The sequence below is a fragment of the Mixophyes fleayi genome, chromosome 3 (assembly GCF_038048845.1).
Source record: "Mixophyes fleayi isolate aMixFle1 chromosome 3, aMixFle1.hap1, whole genome shotgun sequence".
Taxonomy (NCBI): Eukaryota; Metazoa; Chordata; class Amphibia; order Anura; family Limnodynastidae; genus Mixophyes; species Mixophyes fleayi.
In genome coordinates this window covers 255,346,088-255,370,751 of record NC_134404.1, presented here as the reverse complement: position 1 = coordinate 255,370,751, position 24,664 = coordinate 255,346,088, and the positions used below count along the sequence as shown (strand labels likewise).

The 24,664-nt window shown below is 43.5% G+C and overlaps 1 protein-coding gene across 1 annotated transcript in view; it reads left to right on the top strand.

Annotated features, from left to right (window-relative positions):
* Positions 1–786: 786 nt before the first annotated feature.
* PGBD5 (piggyBac transposable element derived 5) overlaps positions 787–24,664 on the top strand; it is a 160,841-nt gene continuing 136,963 nt past the window's right edge. The window contains exon 1 of the mRNA XM_075203449.1: positions 787–1,494. Within this exon, the coding sequence (XP_075059550.1) occupies positions 927–1,494 (568 nt within the window). The 5' untranslated portion in view covers positions 787–926. The remainder of the gene's footprint in view (positions 1,495–24,664) is intronic.

Sequence of the window (24,664 nt, the reverse complement as noted above, 5' to 3'; positions counted from 1 at the left end):
GCCGGGGCTACTCTGGGAGCCTTGGCAAAGTGACCTCTGTGCTGCGATTAGTTTTTTCCTATTTACCGACAGTGCTAGGAGGAAGTGCTATGCGCACACAGCACTAACACGGTACTGGATTCTGCGAAGTCAGAGAGGTTCAGCAGAATACCATAGGAAAAAACAGGTAATGCCATCCTGATATGTGTCTGTGCAATGCAAAGCTTATCAAAGCTTATCATGCATTGCAGAACATCGCAGTCCACATATAAATCTATGGGGACTGTCGTGCTGCACAGTATTTGGCTAAACAGAGGAGATTTTTGTGAAATCTTCTACCTACGATTAATGTCTCGATTGCACATAATCCCTGTAATGTACGAGTCTCAAAATGTGGAGGGGTGTTTTAAAGAAGTATCTGAACGTTGATTATTTTTCTTTCATGCAGTTATAGGAGTAATATATTTAACATAAGTTATAGCACAATGTAATAGCTTAAAAATAATGTACTCGTTACGGCATCCTCCTATCAGTTTCAGTACAGCAGCAGTTGGACAGTTCCTTTCGCAAACAATAAAAAAAAAGCAAAAAAAAAAAAAGCTGAAACTTAAAAAAAAAAAAAAATGTTATCACCGTACCCTTTGTTCAGTCAGTAGTTTGCTTAGAGACTAGAATGTGATCAATTACCTTTTTCTGTCTGCAATTATTTATATCAGCAGAATGGATTTTTTATTCCTGGTAACCTATGTACATAAACTGGTAAACGATCACGCCCTAAAAGGGGAGGAAGAAGGAAAGAAAAAAAGGCGGATCTGTAAATCCTGGTGACGAGAAAGGAAGTGCTGTGTTCCCAATCCCTTCAATGCATAGTCACTCCCTGTCCTGTTTCTGTCATAAAAACGGTGAGACAGTGCAGATTGCGAAGGGTACCGAACAGCAGACAGTGCATGATGATGATGATGGTGTCTGATTCCCCGGAAAGCAGGAAAAAGGTAGGATTGTCTCTGCTGGAAACAGCTCGCTCCCGTTACGAAAGCCTACAAATCTCTGATGACCTCTTTGGAGAGTCGGGAGATGATAGCAGTGGAAACCCATTTTACAGCACCTCCCCAGACTCCCGTTCTTCAAGTCAAGGAGGTTCCTCCGAGGATGATGCTGGGCAAGGTGCAGGGGACCAACCTAGCTTTGGAGAAGGCAGCATACATGACCAGCGAGAACCTGGAGAGTTACATGAGCATATCGGCTTTACATCCAGGCCAGGGGCAGCTGATTTAAAAGTGGGAAGGCACAGTGCCTCGCAAGGAAGCAACAGACTAAAGAGTACAGGTGAAGCTGAGGACGGTAATCTTATTGTAAAAACCAAATATCACACACGACATGAAGGTGAAATGGAGAATTTGTGTGAGATGTCTTGCCAGAAGGCACAGCAAAGACTCAAAGAAGGCCTGGAAGATGATGAGGGCTGGTCACACACCCTTCAAGATGTACCCACCCCTAGCTTAACGGAGACAAACGGTAAGAAACTGCAGATAATTAATTTTCATTGAAAATGGACTCATCTGTCAATCCATCTCAGGCCCTGTTACAGCTAAAGACATATAAGCACAAATAGAAGCCATCAATGTGTGTTTTTTTTAAAGATCTTGTGGTTATATGAAGCATAGGATTTCTTAAGTAATATTTTAAAGGCTAACTTCACTTTTGTGTATGTGTTCTTTAATGGGTTGGTGAGGGGTTAAATGTGCAAAAAGAAGGGTCTCTTTTACAAGTGTAATGAAACCCTCTGATCATGTATACAGTATAGCACTTACCTTTCCTGAAGCTCCTGCCATCTTTGGTGGGCTGGCTGTAGTAAACCTCTGTGTAAGGTTGGTCCTCACCACCACATTACAAACCTGGCATCATGGGACTTTAACCCATTAGCGAGAAAGTGAAAAGATTCTTGCACTAGTCTGTTCATTTCTGATAATGTCAACTAGAGACGAGTGTGTTTAAAAAACACTTATAGATACTGGATAGGATACTGGTTAGTGGTTGCATATTTAACTTCTAACAAAACAACCCGACCAAAGTGGAGCTTTCCTTTTAAAGGAAATAAGGAAACAACGCAAGATGTGTAAACAAAACATAATTTTATGTATATTTTGGAATAAAGTAATGCTTCTTTATCTCCTGAATCTATAAAACTGTGTTATGAAATGTAGTGTATTAAATGTATATTGTAAGTATAGATCCCTATATTCAGTGATGGATTTCAGTGATAAAAATGCTTAATTATAGTGCCAATGAGTCACAATGTACCTACCTGCAGGTCTCCATAGGATAGGAGCTTTGCACTCAATAATTAAAAACTAGTCTCTAGCAATAAATCATCCAGCATCTGACTTCGGTCACAAACTGGCACATTTCATATATCTCTAATGGGAGATTACTGGTAACAATAATAAGTTGAACACATGATGCAATAATGCTACCAAACCCTGCTTAATATTTGATCAGTGCCATTCTTCCCTTAGCATGACACCTACTGTCTTTATTTGACCAGGACTCCAATAGAACAGGAGACAATTGGTGCAAAATGACCACACACATGGTCAGAATCTAGTCCTTATCTGACAGTATTTTGCATTCATCCAGACCAATAATCTGATATATCACAATCAGGCGCGGGCTGGCAGATTGCAGCCCGGGGGGGCGCACAGGCGGCCGCATCACATGACATGCGACGCGGCCGCGTCGCGTGTCATGTGATGTGGCCGCCTGTGCGCTGATGGGGTCGCATCGCATGACAAGTGATGCGGCCTATGGTAGTATTCGGCCAGTATTGCATCCACGGGAGGGGGGGGGGGTTTCGGCCGGGCCGAACAGCAGTTAGACAATGCCCCCCCGGTCCAACCCGCCCCTGATCACAATGTGATGTTGATCAGAATCAGTGGCTGTGACAGGATGTCAAATGCGCCCTCTTGCTGCAGTAGGAGGGGTTTACAAATGCTGCCACCACTGGTTCTCCTTACCGGCATCCAGAACCGGTTTTCTTCTAAATAACTGACGCTGCTAATGTAGCTCATTACTGGTGTACCTGTGCTGGTACTCCTGACCTCTTCCTATAGATCAGGGTTGCTGTGGATGGATCCCCCTGGCCTATCACACTGACCAGAGCTGCTGGGTAGCAGGCAGAGCGGTGGTACTGGATGCTGGGTCTAAACCTCAGAAAACAGATGCAATTTGTTTACCCAAACATGGATTTACATTCTATGCAAAGCTAACAATATTTACACTTATCTGTGATATCCTAAAACTTGCTGTGGTTTCCGGCATCTTGTGCTGTGTACAATGTTCAGACAGGTTCTAACACTCTGGACAAAAGGCCACACAGTAATGACCCCCTGCCGGGCCTTCGGTCAGAGCAGGCATTTGACACTTCATATCAAAAGACTTCGCATTTCCTGCTATTAGACTCCTGTTGAAGCACTCAGAAAGCAGCAAGTGTTGAAAAGGCAAAGTTCATTTATTCTTCCGATATGCAATGCATGAGTCTTAATTCTAGGTTAGAATAAGAATGACTACACAATCAACTTGCATAGATTATAAACATGAAAACCCACCCCTCTAACAAATGTCACTAATCATATCACATACTTTGAAATAATACACAACAGATACAAAGAAATCAATTATAAATGCTTTTGACAGACATTTCATCAAACAGAAAACCTATATGCTTAGGTCAAGGAGCATGTGTGACCTTTACATTCCTAAGGCTTATGTCCACCTAGAACATCTGACATCTATTTGAACATCCTGTAGAGCATGAGACCTCCTATTCAGACAAAGACAATTAGAAATCATTTAACCCTTACACAGAATACAAGAAATAAAGACAGTTGAAATATTCTATCTAAACACATATAATACATTCATAATATTTCATCCAACTTATATAATTGTGCCATAATTTAATCTATAACATTCCCTCCCCACATATGCCTAATTGGAGATTTCCTCTAGCAACGTTAAATCAAAAATCTAATTTTCTCCCCTGGTCTCAGAAATAAAGATATTCCCTGTTCCAAAATACACACAATATCAAAAATAAGTACATAAGTTGCAATTATATAAATAAGTGCCCTGTGCTATTTCCTTTAAAAAAAAATTATACCAAAAGTTATTTATAAGTGATCCAGTCACAGAGGTCCTTTTGGGTCCATGCATATAGCAATTTAAGCAAAATAATTTACCTGCTTAGTTAGAGTATACAGGCGCGTTAAAGAACAAAATTGAAGTTTTCCTATATGAATCATGAAAGTAAAATCAACTTTATCGTGTTAACCTGACATTCAAATGCAACTTTCCCACTCCATTACACAGTTATATCAAAACAAGTTTGGGAGCTTTTACAATTGTGCATTGCATTGATATTTCTTAAGTGTGTGAGTTAAGAACAACTTAGCTTGTATCAAGGGAAGTTAGAAAAAGGGACAATGATCATTGTTTAAAGCAAGTTCTTTTGGTTTTCACCTTCTATAAATATTACTTGGTTTGCTGTGTTATTGCTGTTTCATGCGTTACATGATTAGTAATACCATCTGCTGTACATTTTGTGCTATATATGAACTTCTAGAACAACCATTAGAGGGTGAGTGCTTTGTGCAAGATAAAAGTATATTGCTCATCTAAATTGGCCAGATTCTGCATCAAATTGAGCAACTGGCAATGTGTTGATCCATTGATAGTATTGTTATGTGCGTATTGTCGCTAACCAATAACGATTGTCGAACCTCGATTTATGTTTCCAAAGCACAAAGAATTATTCGCAATAAGTGGAATAATATGCTCAAGCGAAGTAATAGTAAATACAGCCGTTACTTATCGCAGGCGCTCTGGATCCAGTGCAGTCATTCAATCCTGAAGTCTGGGGACAAGATGTCTGCACTCTGGATCACAAGCTGCTGCTTATATACACAATCAAATACAGTAATACAATGAAGATGGTATAGCTTGCATCTATTGGTCCGGGTCTCAGGAATGTCCAAGGGGTCGTCAATCATTGGCTGGTTCATCCTAAGGAATCCAAAGGAGGGGGTCATCTCTGCAGGGGGTATGCTCTGCTCTTCCCGCCAGGATTCCTTAGTCTTAAGTAGTTCATAATTCCCTATCATTCATAACTTGCGTATGCACTCTGCGATTCCCTCGCAGAGTGAACCAAACAGTAGGATATGTAATAAGGTTCATTATGATACCACTCATGATGTTATTCCTTTAACCCATTCCGTGTATTTCACTAATATGCATGTAACTCTGATATAACATATAAATACTACTATGTTTCGACATAACTGACTATGTGTTGCAACTATCATTAATGTGTACTATTTTATAAGTATGCGTGTTTGTGCGAATGTATGGTAAAAGACCAATTACTGTTGTTGCCACGTGTAGTGGATGCGTACGCCCTTCCACGCCGTAGCGTGCCCTTGTACGTCGATGCGTACCGTACGCATCTTTTCAGACAAAGACAACCAAGTTTGCTAGACTTTAATTGAAATGACTTTATCCAATTTGCTCACTTCGACAGTATGAAGAAGAGTTTGCTGCTCACTGAGCAGGCACTGGTTTTTGCCAGTAGAAATGGCAGATGGAAACATGGGAGAGTAGGATCCTGAGGTGGACAGCTGGGTCACAGTTAGAACATGGTGTACAAGGAAGTGTGTACCGATGCAACTCTTGCTCTGGCACATCCTGCAAAAATGGATAACATGGGGGGGGGGGGGGTGTCATTTAAGGAGCAGCATTTGCTTAACTGGATACATCCTCTACCAGCCAATGGAATATTTATGGTAGTACAGATAGCAATACGACTGGTAGACAGGTGCTTGTGGTAGAAATATTAGGAGGTCCTTTTACCAGGACCATGAATGAACACTGTTGTCTCCAGGGTGCTTTGGTTTGACATATTGTAAATGGAACAGGAGAGGATTCAGTAGTCTTGGTGCACATTCGTTCAAATAATAAAATTAGGAAAAAATAGAAGGTCCTCATGAACAATTTCAAGGATTTAGGCTGTAAACTAAAGGCGGTATCTTTAAGGTTTGCTTTATTTCTGGAAGTCTACATCTGGTACGTGCTAATCCTGAGAGACAACAGAAACTTAGGGAGGTTAATTATTGTTTTTTAGGATTGTGGGCTTGAGTTCTTGGTAAACTGGGCTCATTCTGTCATCAGCTAATAGCTGAACAGTAGGCATTGGCTGCATCTCAACATGAACAGTGCAACTATAATGGAGGAAAAGATAATTGGAAGGTTTCAGATTTTAAACCCTAAATTTTTTAGAGCAGTAAAAATAAACACTGTGGACAAAATAGTGTGACAGGATGGACTTCGTATGCCAACCTGTAGTGTTATCGGGGACCAGCTTGGCTTGCCTTGCCACCGTCCCCTTTGTTTATCTCAATTTTGCCCCTCTAAATGCAGTAGGAAGGGCCTGCTGCCACCACTAGCCTCCTTTACTGGTGCCTAGAACCGCTTCCTTCTGGGTAACTTTCGTTGCTACTGTATCCCCTTGCTGGGCACCTGGGCTGGTACACCTGTCCTCTTTCTGTAGATCAGTGTTGCTGTGGATGGTTCCCCAAGGCCTCTCAAAATGGTCAGCTGCAGGGTAGCAGGCAGAACGTTGTTATTAGATGCTGGGTTCCAACCTTAGAACAGCTGGATAATGGATTATATTGACCTAACGTGTAGGTCACGGTAATTACAGCAGGTAAGTAGGCGTTAAAGCAGGATCTTGACGCAGTGATGTTCTATTAACTCAAGCAGTCCTAATAAGGACAGTTAGATGCTAGTTTCATTTTACTAGCGATTTTCCAGAATTTACATATGGAATGATGCATGACATGGTCAAACATTGCTCTTTTTTTATATAGCTTCTGACACATGTTGGCAGAGGTAACCCAGACCCTTCTGAGCTGGCACCACAAAGTCTGAGGTATTGCATTAAATGTTTACCACCAGGGTGTAATATATTCTCTAATCTTGCATTTGACTCAATTTAACTTGACAAAATTCACATCATTCTGTGATTTCCAAAATTACTTGGTGGTTGCATTATTGAAACAGGTTCTAAGATACAGGATGAAAAGCTACACAGGAAAGAAAGGCGACGACATCCTGCTAATACTTAATTAGTATGATTAGTCTGCTTTCAGAAGTTACAAAACAAATTTCCTCCTACATATGCCTATTGCATCAGTAATCAATACGTTTCTAATACCAAAAATCAGTACATTTGCAATGATATACTGCGCCACTAATTGAAATAAATTTCTACAATAAGTTATTTCTACGTGATCCAGCCACACCAGGAAACAGGGCTTAATAAAAGGAATGATGGGAAGTGCAGGAGGTGGGATTAACCAGACATCAGGAAGGTCATATAATTAAAAAAAATGTAGATATAACATTAAATGTGTGGTAGCAAATGCTATAAGTCTTCTAAATAAGATATGTAAAAATCTAGATTTACATTAGAGGAGAATTATAGTATAATTAACATAATGGAAACAAGACTGGATGAGACGACTAGGCTGTTAATTTATAAGGGTATAGATTGTTTTGAAATAGAGCACCTTTGAGTTGTGGTATAACAAGAGATTCACAGCCTGAAAATGGAGCCGCCAAACTTGCAGCTGCTGCCAACATGGACCAGACTCTCTATGGAATGTTTTCATAATTTTTTTTTGAATCCATGACATTTATATAGTGGCCACTGAGTTTGTGTATGTATATGTATGTATATATGTGTGTGTGTGTGTGTGTATGTATTATAATCTATATATAGTGAAAAGCATCTAAACAGATTGCTCCTCACACAGGTTTCTGCTGAACTGCTTTGACCTTTATTTACTTGTTTGGATGGATAAACAGTCTTGGCAGTGTCTTCAGCAATCAAATCAAACATTCACAGAAATAAACATAGTCCCATAGCCCTAAACGCTGGCTATCATAGTTAGGTCCCTAACTGGTCACTGGGCACTTTTTGACAGCAGTCTCCCACACACAGCTCAAACCCAGCTTTTTAAGCTTCCTGTCCGGCATTGCTCTGGCTGACTCCTTAATTGATTAGACCAGGTGCTCCACCTTGTCTCCTGCTCTGCGTGTGTATGTGTGTGCAGATTTAACTCTCTCTGCACCTTTAGGCTGTGGTTTCCCAGGAAAACCACCACTCTTTCCTCTATTATAGAAGGTGGAAAAGTGTCCCAACTGCCACATACCCCCCCCCCCTCACCTTAACTTCGTCTAGGAACACGACGCAGACTCCGCGGGGAGCACAAAACTGCCCTCTTTGTCATCTCTTTGTCATACACCCGTCCCTTTGGCTTCATAAACCCCAGTGAAGTGGATACTACGGGAAGTGCATTTTTATGAAAGTGGGCATCTGCAGTTTTAAGTTTAGGTCCTAGTCTATGCCTTCCCAGCGGGGTCTCCTCATGCCAGGTTTTTAGTAAATCAACATGTTTAACTTGTCGTGTTTGACTTTTATCCAAGTGGTGGACTCTATATCTCTTCTTTCTATACGTGAATGGGGCCCTGTAGTCAGGTTTTGGAGAGGTATTTTTACACTCTGGGCAGGATAAGCAATAGCTTTTTACAGCCCTATGTATTCCTGGCCAGTAACAGCATAGTAAAACTTTTTATCCTCTCTTAAATGACCCCCACAAAAATATGTGTGTGCGGTTTCCAACATTAAAGGCACGTGTACCTGCAGTATTAACAGTTGTTCAACTTTTCTTCCCTGAACAAACCCCACCCTTTACAACAAATCCTCTTTATTAAAGAAATACGGTACACATTCTGCTGGTCTGGCAGCTTTCACCACATCATTAACTTTTTACCACAGATCTAAATGCAGTTTCTAGGTTAGCATCATTATGTTGATTCCTAGCAAAGTCCAGCAATGAAATGAGTATTGGAAATGGGAACCAGTTCTCAGCTTCCTTTGCTGAACCTAAAGTCTCCATGACCGTGTCACTGGTAAATGATTTGCTCAATTTCCCCTTTTGTTTCCTTGAGTGAGATTTGGGACAAGTACCGGTCATGGACCTGTATTCAGCATCCATAGACGACAGTTCTGTTGTCTCTTTTCCCGGGCCCAGTGAGAGTTGGACAGGTTCCTTTTAAGATTGGACCTTCGGCCGGTGTGTCAGTTTCCGATATGTCCAGCAAGATCCGATCACTAAGAACCTCCTGGAACATGGGAAAGTCTCTCCCCAGGATAAGGGGGTAAGGTAATTTTGGGGCTATGCCAGCCACTACCTCAATTGTTTGGCCTTTTATAGTAATAGGAAGGAGAGTCTGCTTGTATTCAGTAGTAGCTCCATGAATGCACAGCACCTTCACTTTAGGTAGCCTTGCAGACAATGTTTTTGGAACCAAAGAACTGGAGACTAATGTCAACTTGCTTACCGAATCCACCAGGGCCGAAACAGCAAGCCTATTCAATAAGACAGTTACTTGGAATGATGGACTCCCCATGGAGGGAGACATAGCGCAGCAACTAGGAAAGGCTGACCTCCGCCGAGCCATAGTACAGTCCATTGGTTCCAGTTGCTTTGGACATTCAGCATGGAAGTGCCCAGGTTCATTACATTCAAAACAAACGGGTGGAGAAGCTTTTCTTACTGGCTCTGCCAGCCGTGGTGTCCTCCTTGGCTTGAGCAATAGCTTTGGATTCTCCTCTGAAGCCTCAGACATGCGTTTCAGAGCTATCACCATAGCAAGTTCCTTATAAGACTGTGGATCCTCTTGTAGCACCCAACTCTGTAAGCTCCTTTCCAGCCCACGGACAATTGCCAGTATATATATATATATATATATATATATATATATACAGTCATGGCCAAAAGTTTTGAGAATGACACATATATTATTTTTCACAAACTCTGCTGCCTCAGTGTCAGACGCCGTTCCCGCTAATCCCCTGTCAGTCGGGGAACGGACGTCTGACCTCCCCGCTGGCTGCCCCGGAGTCCTTCCGGGTTCTCCTTACTGTCGGGCACATGCGCTCTTTCCTCTGTCCCGTTGCTAGGCAACGGGACGCCGCTTCCTGTTCCTGCCTATCAGGTCCTCCTGACCATTATTTAAACCTGACTCTGGGGCCATTAGGGTGCCAGAGTAACAGGTCTACTAGCCTGTGTTACTGGTTCCTTTGCTCCTGGTTTCCTGTGAGTTCTACTTTTCCTGCTTTCCTGTTGTGACCCCGGCTTGGCGACTATCCCACTATCTGAGTGACCCACATTGTACTTCGACCCCGGCTTGGTGACTACTCCTTTGGATTTCCCTTGGTACCGCATATTCCCGATTGGTGTGACCCGGACCGTCAGACCCTTCTACACTACACCGGCAACTGGCTAATAGGACCGCAACCTGCGTACCCTGTGCAGCGAAGTCCAAACCTCCTTGCGGGGGTCCCTGGTGAACACCAGGGGTACGTTAGACTCCGCACCTACTAGTTGGGTAGTGCTATTACCGGTTAGTGTTTTGCTCTGTTACATTCCTCAAACGGCCTACGGCCTGATACTCAGTTTTTATGATGGTAATTTGCATATACTCCAGATTGTCATGAAGAGTGATCAGATGAATTGCATTTAATTCCTTCTTTGCCATGACAATGGACTTTAGCCCAAAAACAACATTTTCAATGCATTTCAGCCCTGCCACAAAAGGACCAGCTGACATGAGGTCCGCGATTCTCTCATTAGCACAGGTGAGAGTGTTGACGAGGACAAGGCTGGAGATCACCCCGTCATGCTGATTGAGTTAGAATAACAGACTGGAAGCTTTAAAAGGAAGGTGGTGCTTGAAATCATTATTCTTCCTCTGTTAACCATGGTTAGCTGCAAGGAAACACGTGCAGTCATCACTACTTTTCACAAAAAGGGCTTCACAGACAAGGATATTGCTGCTAGTAAGAATACACCTGTCACGTTACCAGAGAGACTTCAACTGGATCCTGATAGTTCAGCCGAGATTGACGTTACTTCAGCGAGGGGCGCGGAGTCTAACAAGTGAAAGGTGTTCACCAGAGATTCCCGCAAGGGAATATGGGCTTTTGCGGCTTCCACTTGCAGGTCGCGGTCCCCTGGAGAAGTTCTCAGCGAACACAGCAGACGGAGCGTAGAATCAGGTAGAAGCAGCGCTGTCACTTGATAGCGGTGTTTAGGCGGGAGGTTTGGCAGCGTTGTCACTCGAGAGAGGAAATATAACTGAGATGTTCAGCGAAGTAGTCACTAGGGAGCTGGTTAGCAGGAGAAGATAGTGTCGCCACTTGGAAGTGCTTTACCGGAATGCTAGCAGCGTAGTCACCTGGAGGTGAGTTCCCCGGAGAGACGTAGCTTGGAAGCTTGAGGGAATAGCAAAGACACAGGAGCTGTTTCCAATCTTAAAGTCAGGGATTGACTGAAAGAACCAGCATTGAGTTCTGGTCAGAGGAAGTAGATATAGTGCAGTTCCAATTGACCAGCCAATAGAGGGCAGTGAGAACACATAAAGCAGTTAGACGGTTCTGCGCATGCGCAGAACCACTGAGCGCTGAACGGAAGAAGGGGAGAGACAGCGCTGGAGAGTTGCAGCAGCGTGGACCAGGTAAGTGAAAGAAATAGCGGGTCTTGGTGGGGATGGCCTCTGTAGTTAGCGGGTACACCCGCCGGCTCCCGGGGAGGCAGCGGGAGTCCGGTGCGTGACAGTACCTCCCCCTTTAGAGGTGGGCACCGAACACCTAGGACCTGGTTTCTTCGGAAATTTGGAATGAAATTTTTTCAGCAGAAGAGGAGCACGGATGTCTGCAGCCCGTACCCAGGAGCGCTCTTCGGGACCGTACCCCTTCCAATCCACTAAATACTTGATTGTTCCTCTAGAATTTTTGGAATCCAGAATATGGCTGATCTCGAATTCATCAGTTTGTTGGAGAGAAAGGGGAGTGGTAGATGTGACAGGAACCGAGAACCGATTAATGATGAGTGGTCTCAATAAGGAGATATGAAAGGCATTGGCAATACGTAGAGTGGGTGGTAGCCGTAGCTTAAAACACACGGGACTGATTACTTGAATGATCCTGTAAGGACCAATGTAGCGAGGAGCAAGTTTCATGCAGGGCACTTTAAGACGGATGTTCTTTGTAGATAACCACACCTTGTCGCCAACCTTCAAAAGAGGAATAGCTCTGCGTTTTTTATCTGCTGCCAGCTTGTAACGAGTAGAGGATTTCTGAAGGGCTTTTCGAACTCGAGACCAGATGGATAGAAAGTCCTGTCGAAGAGTGTTAACTGCTGGAACTTGGGTGGGAGGGAGGGCTGAAAACTCTGGCATACGCGGATGGCCTCCAAATACTACGGAGAACGGAGTGGTTGATGTGGATTCGTGAAAGGAATTGTTATGTACGAACTCTGCCCAGGGTAGCAAATCCACCCAATTACTCTGGTTGGCTGAAGAAAAAATCCTTAGAAACGTCTCCAGATCCTGATTGACCCTTTCTGTCTGGCCGTTGGTCTGGGGATGATATGCGGAGGAGAATTTCAGACGGATACCCAGAAGATGACAAAGGGATCTCCAGAATTTTGAGACAAATTGTACCCCACGATCCGAGACAATTTCAGCGGGGCAGCCATGTAGTCGGAAGATTTCCTTAATGAAATGTTGAGCTAGACATGCTGAGGATGGAAGGCCGATGAGTGGAACGAAGTGTGCCATTTTCGAGAAACGGTCCACAATAACCCAGATGGTATTAAATTTATTAGCTGGAGGTAGGTCAGTGATGAAGTCCATGCTAAGATGGGTCCATGGCTTGGTAGGTAGTGGAAGAGGTTGAAGTAACCCTTGTGGAACCTGGCGAGGAATTTTGTTTTGGGCACAGATAGGGCAGGCAGCCACGAAATCTTTAACTTCGGTGGAATTTGGGCCACCAGTACTGTCGAGAGAGTAGTTCGAATGTTTTACGAGAGCCAAGATGACCTGAAAATCGTGAAGAATGACACCAGTGAAGAAGGCTCTTCCGTAGATGAGGAGGAACAAATGTTTTTCCCTGGGGGGGAATGGGGTTTGAGGAAGTTGAGAATAATTTAATGCATTTGGAGTCCAGGATGGGACGTTCCAGCAAGGTGTCTGATCCCAAATTTTCTGGGAAAGCCCGGGATAATGCATCCGCTTTCCTATTTTTGATATCGGGTTTGAAGGTGACCCGCAGATCAAAGCGGGTAAAAAAGAGGGACCAGCGGGCTTGACGTGGATTCAGGCATTGGGCTGACTGGAGATAGAGTAGATTCTTATGATCCGTGAAGATCGTAACCGGGTGACGAGCCCCCTCTAGAAGATAACGCCACTCAGTTAGAGCCAACTTCATGGCCAGGAGTTCTTTATCCCCAATGGCGTAATTACTCTCTGCTGGCAGGAACTTGCGGGAGAAGAAAGCGCAGGGATGGAACTTGCCTTGAATATTTTTTTGCGAAAGAACTGCTCCTACCCCGGTGGAAGATGCATCCACCTCTAGGAAAAAAGGAAGAGAGACATCGGGTTGCTGGAGGATAGGTGCCGATGAAAAGGCTCTTTTGAGAAATTGGAACGCTTCCAATGCTTCTGCGGTCCAATTTTGCGGGTTTGCCCCTTTTCGGGTGAGGGCTGTCAGAGGTGCCACCACAGATGAGTAACCAGCAATAAAGCGCCTGTAATAATTGGAGAAACCCAAAAAACGTTGAATGGATTTGAGTGTAGTTGGTTGGGGCCAGTTGATTATAGCATGAACTTTTCCCGGGTCCATTTGTAGACCGGAGCCAGAAACCAAATAGCCCAGGAAAGGCAACTTAGGGACCTCAAATATGCATTTCTCCAATTTGCAGAACAAATGGTTGGTACGTAATCTGGAAAGAACTTCAGCCACATGTAAACGATGATTGGGAAGATCTTTGGAGAAGATTAAGATGTCATCCAGATATACTACGACATTGGAATATAGCAGATCGCGAAAGATTTCATTCACAAACCCCTGGAAGACGGCTGGGGCGTTACATAAGCCAAACGGCATCACTAGATATTCGTAATGGCCGTCCCGTGTATTAAAAGCCGTCTTCCACTCATCCCCAGAGCGAATCCGGATCAGGTTGTAAGCTCCGCGTAGATCGAGTTTAGTGAAGATTCTCGCACCTTTAATGCGATCGAAGAGTTCGGTGATTAATGGAATGGGATAGCGGTTTTTAATAGTGATGGAGTTCAGGCCTCTGTAGTCGATACACGGACGGAGAGCTCCATCTTTTTTTTTCACAAAGAAAAACCCGGCCCCGGCGGGTGAGGAGGAAGGTCTAATGAAACCACGTTGCAGATTTTCCTTGATGTAGAGTGTAGTAGCCTCTGTCTCGGGCAGTGAGAGCGGATAGACTCGACCTCGTGGAGGAGTTTTCCCCGGAATGAGATCGATGGGGCAATCCCAAGCTCGATGGGGTGGTAGACGCTCAGAGGAGGCTTTAGAGAAGACATCCGAAAAGGAAGAATACTGGTGCGGTAACATAACTGTGGTGGGTTCTGAAGGAATCTGTGTGAAGCCGAGAGGTTTGACTGGTGTTAGGCATTGGCGAGGGCAGGCAGGACCCCACGCAATGATTTGTGATGAGGGCCAATCCAGATGGGGTGAATGTAGATGAAGCCATGGTAGACCTAGGATGATTGGGCTGATGGTTAGTGGGAGAACGAGAAAGGAAATCTTTTCCCAGTGGAGAGCCCCAACTTGCATGGAGATGGGTTTTGTTCGTTTAAGAATACTTCCATTAGGGAGACGGGAACCGTCAATGCCCGTAGTAGCCAAGGGCTTGGTCAGCGGAACAGTGGGCAGCGCTAGCCTAGTAACCAGAGATTGTGACATAAAGTTCCCGGCTGCTCCAGAATCCAACAAGGCCTTGGACGACTGGGGCCCTGAAAGCAAATGTAAGGTGACAGGGAAAGAACACGTTAGATCTGGAAAAGAAGTTGGAGAGGAAGTAAGAGTCCCTAGACTGACCTCTCCAGTGCAGGCTAGGGTTTGTCGTTTCCCGAACGCCGGGTACATGAAGCCAGGAGGTGACCAGGATCTCCACAATATAGGCATAGTTTATTCTTCATTCTTCTCTCTCTTTCATCCGGAGATAAACGGGAGCGCCCCAGTTGCATAGGCTCATCCGTAGATGTAGGTGGTTGAAAACGAGGAGCTAGACGAAAGGTAGACCGTCTAGGAAGGTCTTTCTCGGACGATCTTTCCCGAAGCCGAAGATCTACCCGGTTGCAGAGAGAAATTAGGGCATCCAAGGTGGGTGGCAATTCTTGAGAAGAGAGGGCATCCTTGATTTTATCTGACAGCCCTTGCCAGAAGGCAGCAACAAGAGCCTCATCGTTCCACTGGAGCTCGGAAGCTAGGGTCTGAAACTCAATAACGTATTGAGCCACAGAACGGGAATTTTGACGTAGTCTTAGGATGCTAGTAGCAGCGGACGTCACTCGTCCCGGCTCATCAAAAATCCTCCTGAATGCCGAAGTGAAGGCGGAAACATCATTGAGAAGATTGTCATTACGTTCCCAAAGAGGCGAGGCCCATGCCAGGGCTTTCCCGGATAGGAGGGAGACCATATAAGCGACTTTTGACCTGGGAGTAGGAAAATTCTGAGGTAATAACTCAAATTGAATGGAGCACTGATTTAAAAAGCCTCGGCAAGAGGTAGGATCACCATCAAATTTGGAGGGTGTAGGCAAACGCAGAGAGGAAGCGGCTGCAGCAGGGACTTCGACTGCTTGTGGTTGAGCAGCCGGCTGAGGCGGGGTCTCCTGTAAGGCGTCTAAACGGGATGCCAGAGTTTGCAAACCTTGCAGAAGTTGCATCTGAACTGCATCCTGACGCTCCACTCTTCCAACCAGGTGTTGAAGCATGTCCTTGGCGGAAGGTTCTCTATCAGGATCTGACATGGCTGGTTCTTAGTGTCACGTTACCAGAGAGACTTCAACTGGATCCTGATAGTTCAGCCGAGATTGACGTTACTTCAGCGAGGGGCGCGGAGTCTAACAAGTGAAAGGTGTTCACCAGAGATTCCCGCAAGGGAATATGGGCTTTTGCGGCTTCCACTTGCAGGTCGCGGTCCCCTGGAGAAGTTCTCAGCGAACACAGCAGACGGAGCGTAGAATCAGGTAGAAGCAGCGCTGTCACTTGATAGCGGTGTTTAGGCGGGAGGTTTGGCAGCGTTGTCACTCGAGAGAGGAAATATAACTGAGATGTTCAGCGAAGTAGTCACTAGGGAGCTGGTCAGCAGGAGAAGATAGTGTCGCCACTTGGAAGTGCTTTACCGGAATGCTAGCAGCGTAGTCACCTGGAGGTGAGTTCCCCGGAGAGACGTAGCTTGGAAGCTTGAGGGAATAGCAAAGACACAGGAGCTGTTTCCAATCTTAAAGTCAGGGATTGACTGAAAGAACCAGCATTGAGTTCTGGTCAGAGGAAGTAGATATAGTGCAGTTCCAATTGACCAGCCAATAGAGGGCAGTGAGAACACATAAAGCAGTTAGACGGTTCTGCGCATGCGCAGAACCACTGAGCGCTGAACGGAAGAAGGGGAGAGACAGCGCTGGAGAGTTGCAGCAGCGTGGACCAGGTAAGTGAAAGAAATAGCGGGTCTTGGTGGGGATGGCCTCTGTAGTTAGCGGGTACACCCGCCGGCTCCCGGGGAGGCAGCGGGAGTCCGGTGCGTGACAACACCTAAATTGACCATTTATCAGATCATCAAGAACTTCAAGGAGAGAGGTTAAATAGTTGTGTAGAAGGCTTCAGGGTGCCCAAGAACGTCCAGCAAGCGCCAGGAAGTCTCCTAAAGTTGATTCAGCTGCGGGATCGGGCACCACCAGTGTAGAGCTTGCTCAGGGATGGCAGTAGGCATGTGTGAATGCATCTGCATGCACAGTGAGGTGAAGACTTTTGGAGGATGGCCTGGTGTCAAGAAGGCCAGCAAAGAAGCCACTTCTCTCCAGGAAAAACATTAGGGACAGACTGATATTCTGAAAAAGGTACAGGGATTGGACTGCTGAGGACTGGGGTAAAATCATTTTCTCTGATGAATCCCTTTTTTAGATTGCATCTGGAGAAACACTTGTCCGGAGAAGGAAAGGTGAGCGCTACCGTCAGTCCTGTTTCACACTAACAGTAAAGCATCCTTAGACCATTCATGTGTGGGGTTGCTTCTCAGCCAAGGGAGTGGACTCACTCACAATTTTGCCATAGAACACAGCCACAAATAAGAATGGTGGTCAATCCTCAAGAGGCGTGTGGACAAACAAAAATCCACAAATTCTGACAAACTTCAATCATTGATTAGGCAATAATGGGCGGCCGCCAGTCAGTATGTGGCCTAGAAGTTGATTGACAGTATGCCAGGGCGAATTGCAGAGGTCTTCAAAAAGAAGGGTCAACACTGCAAATATTGACTCTTTGCATAAACTTAATGTAATTGTCAATAAAAGCCTTTGACACTTATGAAATGCTTGTAACTTTACTTCAGTACACCATAGCAACAGCTGACAAAAAGGTTTAAAAACACTGAAGCAGCAAATTTGTGTCATTCTCAAAACATTTGGCTGTGCGTGTGTGTTTGTGTGTGTATATATATATATATATATATATATATATATATATATATATAATGTGTGTTTGTGACAATGGTAGGTGTTTGGCATAGACTTCTAAAGGAGGAGGCTTATACTCTTAGCTGGCAATCTGTAGAGGAGGAATGTAAACAGAGTTACACATTTGTACAGCAGTTCACCTAAGTGAAAGAGTTACAGGTGGAAAACATATGTGTGACAAAATAATAGTACAGAGTTAGGTTTAACGCACATATTTTTAATTGGTGTAAAAAAACCATTTTTTTCCACAAGCAGAAGCCTGACAGGGTGTGTCTACAATCAAACAGAGCACCTGCAGCGAACTCCCAATATGAGTGTCATATGTCCATCAAGAGTTAGGGCTGTGGGAGGAGTCTAAACTATTTAAATCTATCGGTTTCATTGCTCATTTGTGAACAATGCCATTTAGTGTCTGGTGGCTAAGGAGTTGGTCTCTGTCTATCTAGCGTTAGGGTCACAAGAAAGAGTGTGGAACTATTTGCTGTCAATTTACTTTACCATCTTGACAATAAAACCAAAATAAAAAAGTAAGAAGGTGTTCCTGTATAATCACCTGATGTGCCCGTGTCATTAACCAGAACAGTACCTGTTTCCCAGGGAAAGGCATAGACAAGGTTAAGGATCCTGCTGTTATTCTTTGGAAGCATTAAATACCGTTTGTGACTGGTTGACGGTTGACTGGTGGCTAGTGGTCTTTACAAATCCAATTCTTTAGTGGCTTATGGACATAACTTTTTATACCTTTTTTTTGTAGCCCCCTTACTTCCCAATGCATTTCTGTGGAGCCTGTACCTGCCTTTACATTGGTGTTTCTTGGATTTTACATCCCCAAAATGATCCAATATATTGGATTATCATATTGCTTAACAGTAGAGTTAGGTTGTTGTATTATTGCATGATAATCTATATACCATATTTGCCTATTCTCCTGTAATGTACGGGAGTTTCAGCTACTTCTCCTGGACCGAGAGAGCAGGCCTTTCTCTATACTGGGGCCTCAATGAATAATTCCCAAGATTGGGTAGCATCTTTTCCTCAAGTTGGGACTGTCTCGCCTAAATTGGGACAGTTGGAAGGTATATATTCTGCCAAAGGTCACACTATGCAGAGTCATAGATAACATTTCCTCTACTTCACCACAGTACTGCCCCTACCATATCTTCCCTCCTTACCTTTTCAGCAGATGTAAGCAAGATAACATTGGGCAGAATATAAGGCTATAAGGCATTTTGAGGTTAGCAGAAATGTCCTACGCATCATTTAACATTTTACTACACATTCTCTTCCTTAACCCTGTTTTGTACTGCAAAACAAACAGCAACACAAAACTTACTAAAATGTAGCTTTTTTCATGCACAACACAAAACAAATTCCCTTCTCCAGAATCATTAGCCTTGTCCTGATCCTCAGAAGATCCCAGAGTCTAACTAGGGCATGTGTGTGACATTGTCTATTATTTATCAAGTACAGCAACTTTGTGGGCCCCCCTACACAGATATGTAGGAAAAAGGCTGTGTGCCGCAGAGGGGGCATAGCCATATAGTGCTGTGGGCGTGACAAACATAGGGTGTGGCTGCACTTCTTTAGACATGACATATTATGTATTAAAATTATGTTGCTCTCACCTATCTGTTATTGCAGCTTTCACAACCTGGTACTGGATTTTTGTATGGATCCTGGAATGTTGAGACATGTTTGGAAAATGTATAGGTACATGAAATATCGAAAGCTGAGCAATACGTGAACACAGTATATTTCACAGATCACCCAGTATATAATCTATACATTATAATAAAACATTACTGTGACTGGATCACTTATAAATAACTTATGGTATAAATTTATTTAAAGGAAATAACGCAGGGTGCTTATTTATATCATTGCAATGTACTGATTTTCCTATTTTGTGTGGCAATTTGTAGAGGAATGTAATTCATTTCTGAGGTATTCATTTCAGATGCAATACGCATTTGTTGAGGAAGTCTTTTGTGTATTTTGGTAAAGGAAATGTCTTGTTTGGGGTTTTGTAACTTTTTTTTTGGAATCCTCAAGTTAGCAATAGAGGGAAGGAAATGTGTATTCTGCAAATGTCTGAAGAAAGGCCTCATGTTAATCTCATGTGTGATTGTCCAACACACCCGAAGCACAGGGACGGTTAATTAGACTTGTTGTTAGATTTCCTCTGTGTCCACAACAGGATGCAGGAAATCACAGCAAGTTTTAGGATATCACAGATAAGTATAAATATTGTTAGCTTTGCATTGCATGTAAATCCATGCTTGGGTAAACATAATGCATCCTGATACTAAAAATAACTCGGACCTCAGGGGGCTGGCATACCCTGTGAGGATGTGTCCAAAACTGTAGAAAACAGCACTGGTTTGTACTGAATGTATTATTCTTGTTCTATCTGACCTGATCGCTGGTACCTTCAACCGGTGTGAAAGCAAATAAACATCACATGCTTCAAAGACCTGCTTGAGAACTTCTCCATGCTGAAAATCCTGTGACTTACAGATTAGACCCAAAATCCAATCTGTTCCCGGCTGACTGAGTTTGAACCCAGCTTTCCAGCATCATCGCTCTGGCCGCTACCCAGCAGCTCTGGCCAGTGTGATAGGTCAGGGGGGATCCATACACAGCAACCCTGATCCATAGTAAGAGGTCAGGGGTACCAGCCCAGGTGTACCAGCAAGGGGGTTCCCTAGCAGTGTCAGTTACCGATTACGAACCTGGTTCTGGATGCCAGTAAGGAGTCCGGGGGTGGCAGCATTTGTAAGCCCCTCCTACTGCGGTTAGAGGGCACATTTGGGATAACGAAAGGGAACGGTGGCAAAGTAAGCCCAGCGTGTTCCCAGCAACAACAGACAGGGTGGCATAGGCGGTCCATCCTGTCACAATTACATTTAGCACACTATCCCCCCCCAGCCACATCACCCACCCCAGACACATTATGACCTCCCAGTCACATCATGCTAGACCTCCCACTCTAAGACACCCCTCCCCCCAGACACATTAAGATACCCTTCCCCCCGACACATTAGGACACTCCTGGATGTATTATGACACCCCCGGACACATTGCGCTGCCCCCCCCGATACATCAGGCAACCCCCCCCCCCCCCACCCACACCTGGTGAAAACAATATGGCACCCTCCCTTAACATATTACGACACCCCCATCCCAATGTGCTTACCTATGCTGTCTGGAGAATGGTAGCGCCTGATGGCTCCTTTCCTAGCCCCCCACTCCTCCCTTGCAGGTGTGTTAGCATGTGCTATCCTCTTGTGGGGAACAAGTGTAACAAAAATACAAAAAAAGCTGGCTGCTTGCTTCCAGCGGAGGCTCGGACCCCACAGGCCAGCCCTAGACTGCTCAACATGGGGCTGAATTCTCTTATTAGAGGTAGCACCTCTATTGGGTACAAAATCACCTAGGCAATTAGTGGGTTTTGGAAAGCCATTTATTGTCAAAGCACAGCACACAGGGTTCTATTAATTTACGAGAACAAGTACCATTGGGTTACTGCACCATACCTATAATATAATCATATCTAAAAGGAGGTGTAGTTGCCACTCAGCATTGGCTCTGTTACGACTTCTGAGCCATCATCTTCTACTCCACTACCAGGTTGGTAAGGACTCAGTCCAATGTTTCCCCGTTTCTGGCAGACTCACAAAGTGACTACGTTCACGGATGTTTTCACAATTCAAGTAATTGGCATGATCCACTAATCCGTCCAGCAGGAGCTAAAACGCATAGTCAGTCGTATCCAAACCTAAAACACCAAATATGGGGTGATGCCCGGCTTGGTTTCCAAGGCTGTATAGCTACAGCAGGGCAGTTCTTAAATAATTAAACTGCCCAGGATTAGTGTCCCCTAGCTTCCCCCCAGTTGTCTCCAGACATGCTAGCTGGACAGGAAGATGAGCAAAAGGCATCTCCTCAACTATCAAAGGTAACATAAATTACATTAACCACCTTGGCACCTTGAGCCAAGTTTAAACTTATGTAGTCTTTTACAGTGATTATGTGAACTTGACCAACCGGGACTTTCAGCCCAGCATGGCTGAACACTGGTGCAGTAAGCCCTGCAAAGACTTTGTGATTGGTGAGCGCACCTTCCTGGGTTGTCTCCAGTCAACTTGGTGTTCTGTGGACTAAAAGTAACCATAGCTTCTTTGGGATAAATGTTATATTACCTTACAGTGCATGGGTGAACCATCGGGCAACTTTTCAGAATTGCGAATGCATTATAATATAATATAACATAACTATAACACTATTCATACTAATGTACCCTCACAACTATCCTAATCTCCACTCTGAAACACATTTACTACTCTTGTTTCAGATGTGCCCTCTTCCACTTAGAATGTAAGCTTTCTAATGAGCAGGGTCCTCCATAGCCTTTGTTCCCATGTCTGCATTTATTTAGGAGAAATTTAAAATGGCAATTTCTTTAAAGGCAAAACTTGTATACCCCAAGATGTAAACCTAAAACATATGTTGAGCAAATGCGGCCAACTCTACATTGGATTCATAATGTACACATTACACTTCTGTTTATAATAATAAATATATATTTAATAAAACAAATGTATTTTCTTTACAGTCAGACTAAATGTTGGAAATGTCTTCATAAGAAAATGTAAGCAATCTTCCATTTGGCTGGAGTGTGTAACGAGTATTTCTTGGAATCATCCGCATTCCATTAAGTGTGTCCTTATTTTTTAATTTTATTTTGTTATACAAAAGGTGTGAATTTTATGTGAACCTGGGATTCCTTAGTGAGAGCCTGCCTCAATTTCACTTTGTGCTTCCCGCAGATACATTATAGTTCACCCAATAATTCCATGACGTGCACATTCCAAACGGAATGTTTCTTGGAATAGAAGTTGGGCAAACTGGTGGGAATCACTTCAAGCACTTTGTAGCAGGACATGAAGCCTTCTGTTGCAAAGAAAATGTAGTGGAACGTCATTGGGTCCCCAATAGCATGCTAGTTTGTTGGTGTTGCTGCTTGTTATTAAGTTGTTTGCTTTGTGATGTTGGCGATTGATCCTTTCGCTGCTATTATTGCTTCCTATAGGTAGGTCATCTGCGTGTAGTACAGTACATGTAGTGTGCTGCTGCTGGTGCTTAGGTCATCTGCAATGGGAGTCCAGTTTGAAGGTTTTAGTGGGAAACAATTCTCCTTAATTGTTTCCTTTGCTGCTAATACATTCAAACTGTTCTTCTGCAGATGGCCTATGCCGATAGAGTTGAGAGGTTCATCAGCAGCTGCAGCCATTGCTGCACACTGCATGTCCGAACTTGGTTGGTGGACAGCTGAAAGTATCACAATGTCCTATGTTCTGAATGGCCTCCAGGACATTGTCAGCATTAAAAAAAAAATGAAGGATCACATATTTTCTCTTTTTTTTTTCTTTTTTCATTCTTCTACTTTAGCGGTGGATTCGACAGATTTTCTTTCCTGATTGCAACCATGCATTTGATCAGTTTATGAGTGGGGACACATTACTCGAAAATGGATTTTGTTTTTCCTCATCTTGTAGAAATTGTTGCAGTGTATAATGATATGACTGTCTAGTTCCAAAGTGCCTTTTCACCGATGGTGTTAGACATCAGGTTTTATACAGAACATCTTCTTGCCTACTGTACTGTATGTCTGTCATACAGGTACACAAAGAAACAATAAGAAGTAACATTACCTGGCTGAAGACCCTGGTATTATGTCACATACTGCTTGTTGCAATACTGTATGTAATATAGCTCTTCATTCTACAGAAGCTGAGACATTGTTTACAAAACAAAATGGCAAAAAAATTTGTCAATGAATGGAAAAAGAAAATTTGGCAAACTAGGATCCTCCTGTAACCATGATCCATAAATGGCTTAAACAGGCTGGTATACAAATAAGTCGTCAAAGTGTGAGGTATCATACCGAAGGTCTCTGAAAAGGCAAATACCATATTCTCTTCAAAAACCACACCGTAAGTATCACGAATCAGTATATAGTATGTATGGCATATAGTATGTGCTCTAATGCAGAGTCTAAAAGATTTCTATTTGAGTTTGTGACACACTGGCAAGTTTTAAGTGATTAAGGAATTTGTGTTAAAAGTCAATAAATAAATTAGTTTAATTAAAGCAAGATACAGTATAAAAAAATCTACTTTACACATAAAAGCATATGAGCACTTTACTTAACACTATTAATGCACTACATTTATTTAGTTTTGGCTCAATTGATCTTATTGCACATTGTCTACAAATAGAGTGAGTAAAGGTCAAGTTTGTTTTCATTTTCCTATAGGATTCATGGATAAGCATTATTTTTCAGAAGCAAGTGTTGTGCAAGGTGCAGGCCACCTTCTTTCATAAATCAAGGGCATCAAGGTCACTGTCTTTTACAATACAATGACCCACAGCAAAGCATCTCTGCCACTTGTTGTGTCAAAGGACAGCAAGGTCCACAGACCTCCCAAGTAAGTTGGTAGAGTAATCACCATTTTTGTTTGTCTATTTCATTATATTTACAAAATGTTACAGTATGCAGTATGGGCATAACAATATGGTGTTTTTTTTCTGTTTTTTTTTTTACAGGGAACCTAATTTTAACATGTTTGAAAATTTATATTCGCATGGTGGTAAAGATAAAAGACGAGCTACTGTCAGCAACTAAAACCTACCAGGACCGTCATCTCAAAAAGACACTTGCAACAATTTAATGAACCACCTGTTTTGAATATTGCCTGTAGCAATCAAGCAAATCGAGATGGTGCAACCATGAGAATTATTGAGAATACTAGTACTTTACTAGGGGATGGGGCAGAAAGTTTATACACTTTGTGGAATCTTAAAAGCTAACACTCACTTAATGTGGAGAGGGCAAAGTGTACTGTATGTGTGGTGTGCAGGGTTTGTGCCTTTGTACAGTAGATGGAATGTACAATGCATAAGTACTTTTGATGGAGCAGCATCCTTATTGTGAAAATGGTTCTACATTACA